Source organism: Manihot esculenta, chromosome 17, assembly GCF_001659605.2.
Source record: "Manihot esculenta cultivar AM560-2 chromosome 17, M.esculenta_v8, whole genome shotgun sequence".
NCBI classification, from domain to species: domain Eukaryota; kingdom Viridiplantae; phylum Streptophyta; class Magnoliopsida; order Malpighiales; family Euphorbiaceae; genus Manihot; species Manihot esculenta.
The window spans coordinates 26,604,708-26,619,475 of NC_035177.2; the positions used below are offsets into that span (position 1 = coordinate 26,604,708).

At 31.9% G+C, this 14,768-nt stretch overlaps 1 protein-coding gene across 1 annotated transcript; it reads left to right on the forward strand.

Annotated features, from left to right (window-relative positions):
* Positions 1-763: 763 nt before the first annotated feature.
* On the forward strand, positions 764-5,734 carry LOC110605442 (two-pore potassium channel 3). The gene is made up of 2 exons (XM_021744033.2): positions 764-2,171; positions 4,652-5,734. The coding sequence occupies exons 1-2, from the start codon at positions 1,039-1,041 to the stop codon at positions 4,797-4,799; spliced, it is 1,281 nt and encodes a 426-aa protein (XP_021599725.1). The 5' UTR covers positions 764-1,038; the 3' UTR covers positions 4,800-5,734.
* Positions 5,735-14,768: the final 9,034 nt, after the last annotated feature.

A 14,768-nucleotide genomic window follows, 5' to 3' on the forward strand; every position in this document is an offset into this window, starting at 1 on the left:
CGTCGTTAATTATAGTTTAATCTGTACCTTTTCCTCACCTTAGCTTGATTTTGGATAATGGAATTCAGTTCCATTTGAGCAGTATATATTGTTATTATTTTCCCATTCATACAAATTACTTTATGCTTACTTCTCTATATCTTGTGACAACTTGAGGAATATTAGGAGAAATTTTTATTTGGATCGGTTCATTATGAACTTTGAGTTTTCTTGAAGAATCTATTTACTTATGTTTTGGGTTTATAGGAGATTGGATGCATATAAATTTTTTTCTATCTTAACCCTTAGAATAAAAATAACTTTTTTAAAAGAAATTTTGATTTATAGATCTTGATTATAGCCTAAGTTGTATTGTCTTTACCCCATAATTTTTTTTTATTTCATTATAAATTATATTTTTATTTAAGATATATTAAAAATGTTTTTTTATTTTAAAAATAATTTTATGGGAAAAAGAGAGTATTAAAAAATACGAAAATAAAAATTATATATATATATATCTTTAAATTTATATAAAAATCATCATAAATTGTTTTTTCTATGAGAGTAGTATATAAGTTATTATTATTTTTGTGTGTGATTAATTATAAAATTATTTATTATTTTATTTTTAAATGTCATATTTAAAAAATAAATTTTATTATTTATTTTTATATAAAAAGTAAATAAAAAAATTGTTTTTAATTTTTAAAAAACAAAAAACATAAATTTTACATCGTTACGAACCCGTCCTAAATTGTCGTTTTTAAGCCTTATATTTTATTTTATTTTATTTTTTGCCAGCTTTTTAAGCTTCTTGGACTCCTTTTGTATGGCTCTCCAACAAAATTGCCGAATCAAGCTCCCTTGTCTTTCCCTTTCATGCGATTTCTATTTGTACCTTTTCGCTTTGGATTATCTCTGAACCTCCTATGTAGTCTCCTCTAGGCTCTGATTTTTCACTCTTTTTCAATCCTTCACGGTTTCAGTTTTCTTTCACCACCCCACTATTCCTGTTCCTCCATAACCGCCAAAGCTTCATCCTTTTTGGTTACCCAAATGGAGAAGGAGCCACTATTGTTAAATCACAGCCCAAGAAGGAGAACGTCCCATCTGTCATCCTTGCTCTCCACTCTCCACGAGCATGATGAAGTATCTCTACCTGTGCCTCTTACCCCTTCATTTCTCAAAGAACGCCTTATTTTTGGCCCTTGTGCAGCCCCTTCTGCCGACCCTTCTCCCATTGTTGATGCCTTGACTCTCTCTATCAACACTCCAAAACAGTCTTCTTCTAATCCAGAATTCAACTCAATCTCTCAAGATTTACCGCATCTTCAGAAACAAAAGTCTAGGTTGATCGACCCCAATTATACATGGACCAAGACTAGTCTCCACAGGTCCAAAACAGCACCAGCTATGGCTGTCATCAATGATACTCACCATCCTCCTATACCCAAGCCTGAGTTTGCCACTCAGTCGATAGTTCGCCAAGCTTTTGTTCTATTGCTATTATATTTGTCTTTGGGTGTGGTAATATATTGGTTGAATCGAGATAACTTCGTTGGAAATGAAACGCATCCAGTTGTTGATGCGTTGTATTTTTGTATAGTTACAATGTGCACTATTGGTTATGGGGATATTACTCCTAATAGCACTTCCACAAAATTGTTTTCTATATTGTTTGTCTTGGTTGGATTTGGATTTATTGATATTTTGCTTTCTGGGATGGTAAGTTACGTGCTTGATTTGCAAGAGAATCACTTACTGAGAAATGTTAAGAGAGGAGCTGATGTGGAAGCTGCGGGTTCTGTTATAATTGATGTGAAGAAAGGAAGAATGAGGATAAGGATGAAGGTGGCATTTGCACTATGTGTAGTGGTTCTGTGTATTGGAATCGGTGTTAGTGTTATGCATTTTGTCGAGAATCTTGGGTGGTTGGATTCTTTTTACCTGTCTGTTATGTCGGTTACAACGGTTGGTTATGGTGACAGAGCATTCAGGTCATTTACAGGTCGTATTTTTGCTTCCATTTGGTTGCTTGTGTCAACGCTTGCAGTGGCTCGAGCTTTTTTATATTTGGCTGAGGCAAGAGTAGATAAACGTAATAGGAAGATGGCAAAGTGGGTGCTTGGCCAAAACATGACCGTCTCTGAGTTCCTTGCTGCTGACATTGACCAAAATGGCTTTGTAAGGTATGCTCTGCTTGCTATATTTTTACAAATTTCTATCTTGCAAATGTGTTTGGTTTATTTTATGAAGTTCATTGATTAAGATATCATAACTCGTTTAGGTGCTCTCTATTTTCCATACCCTACAATATTGTTTTGCACCTTGAGTATTGATCTATTTAGTGCATATGTTGAATCTCGTTCCATATAAAGCAGCAAACTTTTGGAACTAGTCTTGTTCAAAATCTTTCATTCATCTTTCCTTTTCTAGTATCCTGGCCTACGTCATTAAGGATTTTTCCTAACAGTTATCGTTGCGAGATTTTACTGGGAGTAGTCTCATATTTACGACAACTTTATAGGAAGTTTGGCTAGTAACTTATTTTTCCACATGGCAGAATCTTGTGGGAGGTCTACAATCATAGGAATGCATCTTATTGTGAATCTGAATTAACTACTACTCTAGACAGAGGAGAATTACTTTGTGGGTTTTTGTTTTCCTGTGTTTGGATCACATTAAGTAATGCTAAAAGCTAATCATTTCAATATGCTTTTCCATTTTACACCCAAATTATCTCTTCAAAACCAAGCGACATCCCACTTCTGGACTTTCAACTTCGTCCATGTAAAATCACAGATGACTAATGTGATTCACATGCTCTAAAGCCAATTAACTGGTACTCATATTTTCATTGTGCCCAGAAATTCTTAGTCCCTATTCAGGAATATGACACTTCATATCATGTTCTTGAGATATAGGAATAGAAATAATAATAATGTGATGTGAAGTTCTGCCACACTGGGAGTATAACTTATTCTCATTTACACACACTATACTCTAGAAATTTAATCTCCTCCCAATCCCATGTTGTCCTGCCTCTACCTTTTTTAATTGTAACTCTTAAGTCCTAACCTAAATTATGTCATTTTTAGATTTATTTTTCTCAAACTGAACATACATGTATAAAACAATCAATGAAGAGTACCAAGTTCAGATTTGTACAACTCTACCTATTTGGAGTTATGTACATTAAACCAAAACTAAAGTACTAAAATGATCTTCCACTTTACAGAACCTAGCACTTAGATCCAATATAATGACATCTTGGTCTTTGGCTTATTTATCTCAGTAGCAAAAAAACTCTCTTTTTTTTTACCCAAGTGGTAATACATGGAGAGAAAAGGGCAAAAATGCAAGTGTGAAAAATTTCATGAGGGTCGAATGTCATGAATCTTTACTTAAACTTTCAACATTTATTGTGAAAATTTTTTATGAGATAGGCCAGACTTAACTCTACGCAGAAGACACTTTGTTGGAATAGGATTGCCTATACATGTAGGAAGCATTTTTGCCCAGTACTTATGTGGGACTAACACACTCCCTTCATGCTTAATACTGGATATCTAGAGCTTAAAGTTTGCAGGACTAGGCATCTGTGAATACCTCAATATCGAGACTAGGGTCTGCTCTTATACCATGCTGATAAAATAGACTGGATCTTACTTATTCCATCCAAAAGGAATCTTACGGGGGGGAGAGTTCCTCAAGTCTTTTATGAAGCACTTCTGCTCAATACTCAGCCAATATGAGAACTAAGATTATGGAACAGGAATATCAATTCCCCAATACTTGTTTGATGATATTAGAGCTAAGACCCAGAATATAGTAAGTGGATGCCATTAAAATAGTTAACACACTGATTACAGGTGTATTACTTTATGTTTGATTTAATGGTTTGATAAATTTCAAAACAAAAACTTATTTTTGTATCTTCTGCTTGTTTCATACTTTGTGGACCTCTTTTAGCACAGCTTTGACAATATATTCAGATAACTTTTTTGCCTGGATTATTTATTAATAAAACTTCGCAATGGCTTTTCATTATGATGCTTTTGTCATAATCTTCCTAAACAGGGATTCCTTCTGAAATCTAGTGGTGATCTGTGCTCTTCTTCTTTTCATCTTTGGCTTCTTTTGGGGCAGTATGCATTGTAGTTTCTCTGCCCTTATAACTTATTTGCTGTTTAATACTAATGGGAAAATGGACTCTAATATTGCATCTTGCAGGAAATTGATATCTTATTCCTTCATAATCATGTATGCTGCTAGTTACCAACTCATACTCTGACTAAATTCTGGTACTCATAAATATTTGCTTCAATGTCTTGGGATGCTCAATATATTTGGTTTTTAGAATATATTATGGTCCTTTTCTATGTTTTGGCATCGTCCCTTACTGTCCCTTTGGATTGCTACGCATCCAAAGCAGAGGTAGATTTGGTATTGTATTTTTAGTGGAAGTAATAAAACAGTGACATTTTGTCAAATTTTTATGATTCTCATTTTGCTTTATCTGAATGAATTCCATTACTTTACCTGAAATTTTATTATTTGCTCTGCAATTTACTATGCTGTGATGTTCTAAACTCAAGCTGGGCCAGGCAAGCCCCATTGTCTTTGTTGACCACTAATGTTGGATTTTTTTTTCTTCTTTTTTGTCCAGTAAATCAGAATATGTGATATACAAGCTCAAGGAAATGGGAAAGGTTTCGGAGAAAGACATTCTGCAGATATGCCTGAAGTTTGATAGGCTAGACACTGGCAACTGTGGGAAGATAACTCTTGCTGATCTTATGCAGAGTCATCCTTGATACATAAGTACCCTTGAACAAGTTTTAATGGTACCCTTGATCATCTATGTGTTCTACTTGCATAGATGATCTCTTCTGTGAACTTGGGCTTGAACAGCTGTCCTCACCATATCCATCCTGATTCTCAATCAGTTTGCAAATTCTGAAAGCTGCATGGTTCTGTTCCCCATGAATCAAGTTGTAGAAACCAGTCAGACGTTGGAGCTTGTTACATTTTCAAGAACTTAGCCACTGTCCATCATTATAATGATTGCTGGAGGAATTAGCTTGTATGAATGGACAGTGGTGACGAGAGTAGAGTATGGATGGACAGCAACTTTTCCTTATCAAGGGCATAATGGATTTGGCCTTTGGAATTGGCAATGATGCTCAATTTAAGCATAAATGGTAAAAAGTTGGCTAAGTTATACCATAAAAATTAGCAGATTTGACTCTCTTGTCTCTTTAGCCAGAAGAAAGCAGCACCCACCTCTTATCCTCCCAGGCCTCCTGGCTCTTTTTAGCTCACCTGCTTCACTGCTTTCTTCACAGCTCCTCCTCAATCTCTTGCATAGCCATTAGGGTAGGTGTCTAATTATTGTTTAATTTTACCCCTTCATTCTATAAATATGGATTTACTTTCACATGATTTAAGAGAATATGATTAATATATACAAATAGAGAAGATTACCTCTAATGAATGGGGATGATTGTATCTTTGTATTCTCCCTAGTCAATGAATCTATCCTTTCATTAACCAATGGGAAGTCCTAACGTCTATCAAGGTTTTGCTTTTTTCTTTTTTATGCAATAATTTCTTCAACGCTTCTCATTCTCATTAATTATATTGTGGCAATGGGTTGGTATTCTTGTCTTGTTTTTCTATGGTGGCTGGCAATTTTTGGATATTGGATGATCTCTTTGATTTGATATTAAATGGCCAAATTTTACATAAAGTTGCCAGAAACAGTCATTGAAGGACCTGGGCTCGGTATGTCCACAGGGCATGGTAGACACAGATCATCTGCTGTGACGCTTCAAAAATTGGTCTGCTCCTTCTTGAAAGGCTGCTTCCCCGATTCTTGCACTGCCTATGCTTATTCAATGTAACTGTTGCATATATAATGATTAGATATTAACCATTAATCACGATAAAATTGAAACAGCCCCGAATTCAAATTGGTCCAAATAATTTTTGGATCCATTTTCTACGTGTCCAAAATGATTATAATTATTATATACAATTTGAAATTACTATAATTTCTCAATATGGAATACAGTACAAATCGATAGTTCAAACAAACAGCTGATTTTTACAAATATAATGTAGAATTCACCATAAAATCAATAGTTATATTTCGATTATCCTATTGAATGAGTAAAATTCTACCAACAGGTTAATTCTACCCGCAGGTCTCGTCTCCTCCTCTTCCTCTCCTTTAGCAAATTAAAGTTCAACTTCATTCCACACTACTCTCATTAACTTTAGCTTTTAATGAAAAGTGGCACAAGGTAAAGTCTATTATGTTTGATGACTTCCATGAAAGTACACATAAAAAAACTAAATTAATTTTTTTTTATAAAAAAATAGTTATTTTGAATGAGAAGCCACAACCCACTTCAAAAATTTCCAACACAAATTTTCAAGGTCCCTTTTTCTTGGGGTAAGAAAATTTTCCATGAACCCAAAATGGGGAGGAAAGGAACAAGGCAACATCAACTAGTGCATACTTTTTCTCACTCATAAATAATTCAAATTTGTTGAAGATCATAATTAATTATAAAACAGCCTTTTGAATTCTAGAGAAGCAGACAGTCCTTCACTCAACTTGACTAGCTGAGGTAAGGACCTTGGACATTTATGAATCATTTTGAAGAATATGGGCGTTTACCAAAAAGGAGAAATAGACTACAATATTTTTTATTTCAAAAAAAAAAAAAAAAAAAAAAAAAAAAACTTTGGGCATATATTTCCAAGTCAACTTCCCTATTGCAACTTTGTGACATTTCATGACTTAATCCAACATTCAACAAAGTAATAATATGGTTCTTGTAAAAAAGATAAATGTTAAAAAGTTAAAAATATACTTATCCTTTTCCTCCTTTCCAATCATTTTATATTAAAGTAATTTAAAAAAATATATACTCTTTTAATAAGATATTTCATATTTTTAAAATTTTGAATAAAATATTTTATTTTTTTTAATGAGTCTACCCGATATAAAATTAAATTAATTAAATAGATTAACGTCAGCAGAGTTAGAAGGAGTCAAAAGAATTTCTTACATAAAGAAAGAACCTAAAGATTTGAAAAACTTTCACACTTAGATGCTCACTCTATGCTTTAAAACATTAGGATAAGAATTGCATATTTTTATATTTTGATTATTAAATTTGGTACAATAATTGGATCTTCATAATTTAATGAAGCAAATGATGTTATAAAACTTGGAAATCATTGACCCATTTGAATAGATTCAAATTGGAGTGGATAGAGAATCATTTTGACTTTCTCTTTTTTTTTTTCATGGAAAATTAATCAAATCAAACTAAAAAATAAATATTTTTTTAAGATGAAGAAGACATGACATTGATTATATTTTGGCTCCATTATAGAATAAATGTTCTAAGCTTTTACAAATGATATATGAGAAAGAAACCCTAAATTTACAATTTCCTATTTTTATGAATTTCAATCAAAAGTTGAAAAATATAAATATTAACAAGTGCAAGGTTATCTAAATTTTAAGTACGAAATACTTTTAAAAACTTAAAAATAGCGCTTTACTCCTTCAAATGATTTATCCGATACGAGCGCTTTGCTCCTTCAAAATGTATGACTATAAATGACTTTTTCAATAAAATTCAAACTTTTCAAATTAATTTTGATATTCGGTTAATTTAAATACAATTACCCATTAATTAAAAAGTTTGACTTTTTGAAAAAAGCCCACAAAGAATCTCTTCTACTTAGGAGAAATCAAACTTCACCCTAAAGGAGTTAAAAGTGAAAAACTAGGTTTTATTTATGAAGGAAATTAAGAGAGTAATTTTGACATGTTTAAAATACATATGCATCATTGAGCAATCTTTGATGCTCTAAAATTTTTGGATTAATTGTAAGAGAATTTCACTATATAATTAAGCATATGATTAAATTAATGTGGTCTGTAAACTAAGATTGTCTCTTTCTCTATTTCCAAAAAAAAAAAAAAAAAGTTCTCATTCCCAAGCAAAGCTAGTGATTTGGTAGCATTGATGCCTCCCCCTTGCATCTCATTTTAAGTTAACATTAGCTTTTGTTAAAAAAAATACCCATTTCATAATATTTTAAATGGTAGATAAATAATTGATAATTTATTTTATTAATTATTTTTATAATTTAATGGTAACTTTTATTTTTTTTAATTACATAAATTAATATTTTATTATTAATTAACTATTAATTTGATATTCCATGAGAAGCTGATTTGATGTGAAATTTGGCAGTCAAGAGGGAATCCAACAACAATTATTAAACCTTACCATGTGCTGCCATTATGATTTTTTTTTTAATTTTTTTCAGACATTATAAAAATTATTTATTTATATATGAAGAGATAATCAATTTATCAAATTAATTAAGGCCCCACTTGACTAATAACATCACCTTTTCATAACCTACCATTATCACTTAGTAAATACTATCATCATTGGGTCAATATTACTATTCTTTACATTCTTATCATTTTCTCAAGAAAATATTTAAAAAAATGGGAATTCTTTTTAAAAAATATGATTTAATTTATATTGTACGATGAAATTCACTAATTAATCTTTTAATTTTAAGAAATATATTAAGACGTATATAATATTTTATAAAATCTACTAATTAGTTATTTTTTTTATTTTAATCATTAATTATTTTATTATTTAATCCTTATAATTTTAAAAAATTTATTAATTAATCTCTTAAATTTTTAAAACTTTTATTAATTCGTATTTTAATTTTTTTTATAATATTTAATATTTAAAATTCTCAATAAATTTTTTAAGACATTAAAAATATTTTAATATATTTTTTAAAATTAAAATATACGACTAAGGAGTTTTTTATGCAATAAGTAGTAATTTTCTGTCTCTTTCTTTTTGAGTAATCCAATTTTAGGCTAATATTAAATGTAGGATGGAGCAATGCTATTAATGCGAATTGAAATTTAGGCCTGTATTTGTTAATAACAGTATACCTAGATTCTAAATACATGACATTTCCATTTGACTAATGATAATTTACATTAAAAAAATATTATTAAAATTTAAATATTTATTTTTTATTACAAAATAAGTATTTGATTGTTTATTAATTCATTGAATGTAATTGAACAAAATATGACAGTACATGTTTTTGAAAACCAGCAGCCGTATCCGATTTAAATTAAAAAACATTGATAGAATTAAATTAATTTAAAAGTTTAGTTCGAATTTTTATTTATTTCGATTTAATTCAGTTTTTAATTTCAGAAATTTTAATTATTTTGGTTTAATTCGATTTGATTAAATTTTAATAAAAAAATCAAATCAAATTGATTAGTGATAATAATATATTATTTTCAATAATATAGAGAGATTAGATAATATTAAAATTAAAATATTTTAATTAAATTTTAAAATATTAAAAATAAAGTCTAAAATAAAAAATTTATTAAAAATTTAAACCAATCAAATCAAACCGAATTAGATCAGTTTGATTCAATTTCTGATTAAAATCACTTCGGTTTGATTTTTATAAATATTAAAATTTTAATTTTTAATTTATTCGATTCAGTTTAATTTTAAATCGAATCGACCGAATACTTATCTCTAGATTTATTATTTATGTTATATGATTATCGATCTATTTTAATTAATTATATTATAAAAAATATTATCCCATATAAATATTAATTTTGTTATAAACGATTTCTATTTTAAAACTGAAATTGAAATTGAAATTGAAATTCTATTATGCCTTAAATTAGGGATTTAGCAAATGAGCTCTTCTAGTGAGTCAACATCCAAAAGATTCTTTTTTTTTTTTTAACCTACCTAACAAGAAACCTGCCCTCTTCTATATTGACATAGACGAGCAATAAGAAAACCCTAAATTAAATAAATGAATTAAAGTCAACAATCTCATACTCTTTTCTTAATTTCTCTAATGCCAAAGTCTTCTATCTTAAGCAACTACCCATCTAAATAACCAACCATTTGATTTTCTTTTCTCTTCAACAATATATACTTATTTATTTAGCTTTCTAAATTATTCTATCAAAAAGTCTTAATCATGTATTTTTATATTTAACTACTCCATATACCTTTTTATTTAAAAAAAAAAAAAAAATTGGTGATATACTCATGACGTATAACTTGCCTTCTTTATGCGTCATTTCTTTTTCTTTTTAAGAGAATTTTCAAAAACTTTATTTATTTTCATTGTAAAATTATTTAATTAAAATGCATATTTTATAAAAAAAATAATTTTAATTTATAAAATTAAATTATTTAATCATTATATAAAAACTATTAATTACCTTAAATTTTTATATTTTTTATTTTACTACTTGTAATTATACATATAATTCAGTTCTTATAATTTTATTCTTTTAATTATGAAAAATATATTTAAATATTTTTGAGATTTTAAAAAATTTATTAATTAGTCTTTTCATTAATTTTAACCGTTAAGTAATGAAAATAGTCTCGTATATCCTTAATCGGATGGACTAATTAATTTACACTTTTATAAAATTAAATATTGAATTAATAAATTTATTTATATTATAGATATTAAATAGTATAATAATTAATATGAAATATTAATTAGTAAATTTTTTTTAATATTTTAAATATATTATTATGTGTTTTTTAAAATTAAAAGATTACCTAATAAGTTTTTTTATAGTAAAATTAAATAGTAAATTATTCTATTTTAAAAAATATTATTAAATAGTTTGATTTTTTTAAAAATATTTTAATAAATAATTTTAAAATAAAGATAAATTAATGAAGTTTTTTAAAAAAATTAAAGACTTAATAGTAATTCTTCCATATAATTTTTTGTTAGGATAAATTTATTATTTTTTATATGAAAATGTGTTTCGCAAAGATTAAATGTACCTAACGTTTTAAAATCAAATCAATTGATTATAAATCTTCAATTTCAAATGATGCAATTTTTTTTATTAGAAACGTGAAATGTATTTATATAAAAAAATGAAAATAATTAAAAATAAAAGTGTTTGATTTTTTTAAAAAAAAATTGCTTAGAAAAAGTGTTTAAAAAATAATAAATTTAAACACCTTAAACTTATATTCAATGAAAATGGTTACTACTTAATATTGTTAAAACTAAATTAATGATTTGATTGAAATGGAATTGTGTTGAGATTAGATAAATTTGCAACAAAGAGAATGTGAGGTGTCACTCTGACACTCAAATTAGTATAGTGAAGAAAGATAAGTATAATATTTAGAACTCAAAATTAATGTGAGAGAATAATATATTTTTATTTCTGTGATCGTTCTCTTTTTGTTCTGTAAAAAAATAAAAATAAATATAATATTTCATGATAATCTAGTGATGTCGAGGCCGGTTCATTGGTAAGGGATATTCATTGGCTAATTGACCAGAAATCATGTGACTGCATGCTTAAAGGAATATGTTGGATTGTAATTGTTTAATGTTAACTTTTTTACAGAGATTTGCCCTAAAGTTGAGAGGGCGAGTCTGTTTGACCTGTTTTAAAGTGCTCGGATTTTCTTGGACTACGTATAGATTTATCATGTGTAATACCCGGCTAGATTTCGGCATCGGAATCCCTACCTTCCGGCGGAATCTCCGTTGAAATCTGGAATTCTGAAGATGCCAGAGGCTTCTAGAGGGGTAAAATGTGTTTTCTAAAATGTTTTACTGATTTCATGGTCTTAAATGAAAAAGAATTGAGTTAAAAAAAAAAAGAAAAGACCAAGGAGGCATTTGCCAGGTTCGGCCGCCGAAAGTGAAGTTCGGCCGCCGAACATGGAAAGGCTTCGGGAGCGCTTTTGGCCTCCGAAAGTCTTGTTTGAACGAGCCAAGGTTCGGCCGCCGAACATGCATGAGTTTAGGGGGCACGTTAGGCTGCCGAAGGTCTCTGATCAGGCCACCTATAAAGGGCCCTCAGATCGGAAATGGGCGAGTTTTCTCCTCATTCTCGAGCTCAGGTAAGTTCTTGTGCTCCTTTGGTCGTTTTTATGCTTTTTCTACCCATCCCTCAAAGTTTTCATGAGATCTACCCTCGTTTTGAAGTTTTAAAGCTTAGATCGAAGTTTTGGGAGCTTGGAGCTTTTGGGGCTTGGATTCTCCACACCTCCGAGTTAGAGATCACGCAACCCTCGATCTTCAAGAGGTAAGTGTAGATCTTTGCTTTCCTAGTGTCTTTTGAAGTTTTATGAAGGTTTTAATGGTAGAGTATGGGTAGATATGCATGTTAGGATTTATGTGGGTTTTATGCCCAATGTATGTTATGTGATGCTCATGTATGTTTATATGATGCTATGTTGAATGTTTAGGCTAGGTTATGCATGTGGGAGAGTGTATGCATGAGTGGGGAAGAACTCAGGTTCGGCCGCCGAAGGTGGTTTCGGCCGCCGAACCTGCCTTTGGATGCATGGATTGGCCGCCCAACCTTGCCCCCGAAAGCTGAGTTTTGGCTTGAAAGCAGACTTTTGGCCGCCGAAGGAAGGATTCGGCAGCCGAAAGTGCCTGACTTTCGTCTCTGGAGTGGGACTTTCGGCCGCCGAAGGTGCCCGAGTTTCGTCTCTGGAGAGAGGGTTCGGCCGCCGAAGGTGCCGCCGAAAGTGCCCTGTCCAGCCTTTTCAAGGTTGTTTTCTATGCATGTTTAAGTGATGTTTTTAGGGGTTTTTGGGTAGTTGTTTATGAGTGGTTAGAATGTGTTTGGCACCTCATTCGAGTCCACCTGTGTAGGACCGGACCCGAGGGATCGAGGAGGCCATCAGTGTTAGCAGTTGCAGAGTCAGTTCAGCGTCTGCCAGAGGTGAGTAGAACTAAACTTAATCTTTTACTTTATGAAATCAAATGCCTAAAGCATGCTCATGCACCATGTTTATATGTAATAGGTTGATTGCACTAGTTACACGAATATGAAGCATTGCATTATTTACTGTTGATGGAGATTGGACCAAGGACGACCCCACTAGCCCTAGAGATGTTGTGAGACCTGGCCGGGCCAGGCATACATATACAGTTGTTGTAAGACCTGGCCGGGCCAGGCATACGAAGGTTGTGAGACCCGGCCGGGCCGAGCATACTGAGACTGGAAGGGATGTTTTGGGGTTAGGTCCAATCCGTTATATGATTTGTTTGTGCTGTGACACATTCCATGAAAGCATGTAATTAATGAACTGTTTTCTTTGTTTCTACTCACTGGGCTTTTTAGCTCACCCCTCTCCCCTAACCCCAGTGTTGCAGGTTTGAGGTTGATCGGGAAGTCTCAAAAGTAAAGGTTTTGCTTATGTAATAGTATTAGCTTAGTACTTTTAGTGTGGACATGTATTATAAATTGATATAATGATTTGCAAGAGAATGTAATGTAAAGTTAAGTGGAGTAATATTTATGGTTTAGTACTGTGCTTGGCCCTGAGACTTGGTTAGCCCCTGTTTAACACATGATGTATGTTATGCTAGATGTTGAGTTGTGTTGGAACTAATCTTGTGGCATGTGTTGTTTACCACGCTATAGTAATGGATGAGGACCCTAGTGGAGGTCTTGTGTTGTGGTTTGATGCATGCACAGGTTAGGTGTGGTTCTTTGGATGTGACTCCGGCTTGATGTATGTTATGTAGACCCAGCTAGAGTTTTGATGAGGGCTCTAGTAGTGGGGGTCCTTTTATGTTTTCAGTTATGTCGCATACAGGTCAGGTTCGGTTTGTACATCAGATGTTTGAGTTTTTATGTTAAAGTTTTGATCATGTATGGGATTTGACCAGGTGATAGGAGGTATGTTTGGCTTGCTACGGGTCCCGGCGGCCTTAAGCCTATCTGGATCCTAGCGCCGGTGGCGGTTTGGGCCGTTACGGTAGGGTATCGGTTTCCGGATCGTTACATCATGTTTTTGTCATGTGACTCTGTTTTATGGTGATAACTCACTGTCCACTTTAGGCGAATTTCATGTAATATCAGAGGTCTCCTCGCTATCTTCGATTCTTTATATTCGAACTTGACAATTGTTTTCATGATTTGGGTAATGTGGTTCGTATATTCAGGTTGAGTGCACGATATTCTTATTTTCTTGTTAGCTGCGCTGACAAGTCAAAATCAATATCTTGTTTAGCAAAAATTAATCTGAATGATATAGTAATACCTTAACGAGTTTTCGGACTTTCTCTAGTTTTCGGGATCATCCGGACATCTTTTAGCCCTTGCGAGCTCCTTGACCTTTTTTAATCTTATTAAACTTCCGGACATTTTTCAATCTTGACGTATTTTAGAGAATTTTTTTGTCCCGACTAGTCCTGACGAGTTTCGTGTATTCTCTAATCACCCCTTGGGGGGCCAGTAAGGCCGGGGCCTGGGCATGCGCTAGGTGTCAAGGTCATAGAGTTTTCAGGGATCAAAATTATAATTTTTCAACATTGGAATTCCCAGAAAGCAATAGTGGGATACTAAGACAATTTGTTGTAATTCATTTCCATGTATTTATTTTGGGGTGTCATATGAGACATGTTGATGTCTCCTCCTGCCACAAGCCTAGTTGTTCCTAAGGCTCTTTAGGGGGGAGTGTGGCCAACTGGGGCTGGGCCCAGTTGGCTACCGTAGGCCTACGGAGATCCTGAATTGTACCTTCACTCCTTGCAGACCGTTCCCCCTATTTATAAGAGAAGTGAGAATTATTGTAACGATTGCGTCGATAATAATGTATAATTATTATTTTGCTCCTGGAATAAAATAAGTAATATGTTCATGAATTCTCATG

Excerpts from the sequence above, each read along its gene's own strand:
- LOC110605442 (XM_021744033.2), top strand. The coding sequence starts at position 1,039 with ATGGAGAAGGAGCCACTATTGTTAAATCACAGCCCAAGAAGGAGAACG. Across the intron at positions 2,172-4,651 it reads GACCAAAATGGCTTTGTAAG|TAAATCAGAATATGTGATAT; the intron begins GTATGCTCTGCT and ends TTTTTTGTCCAG.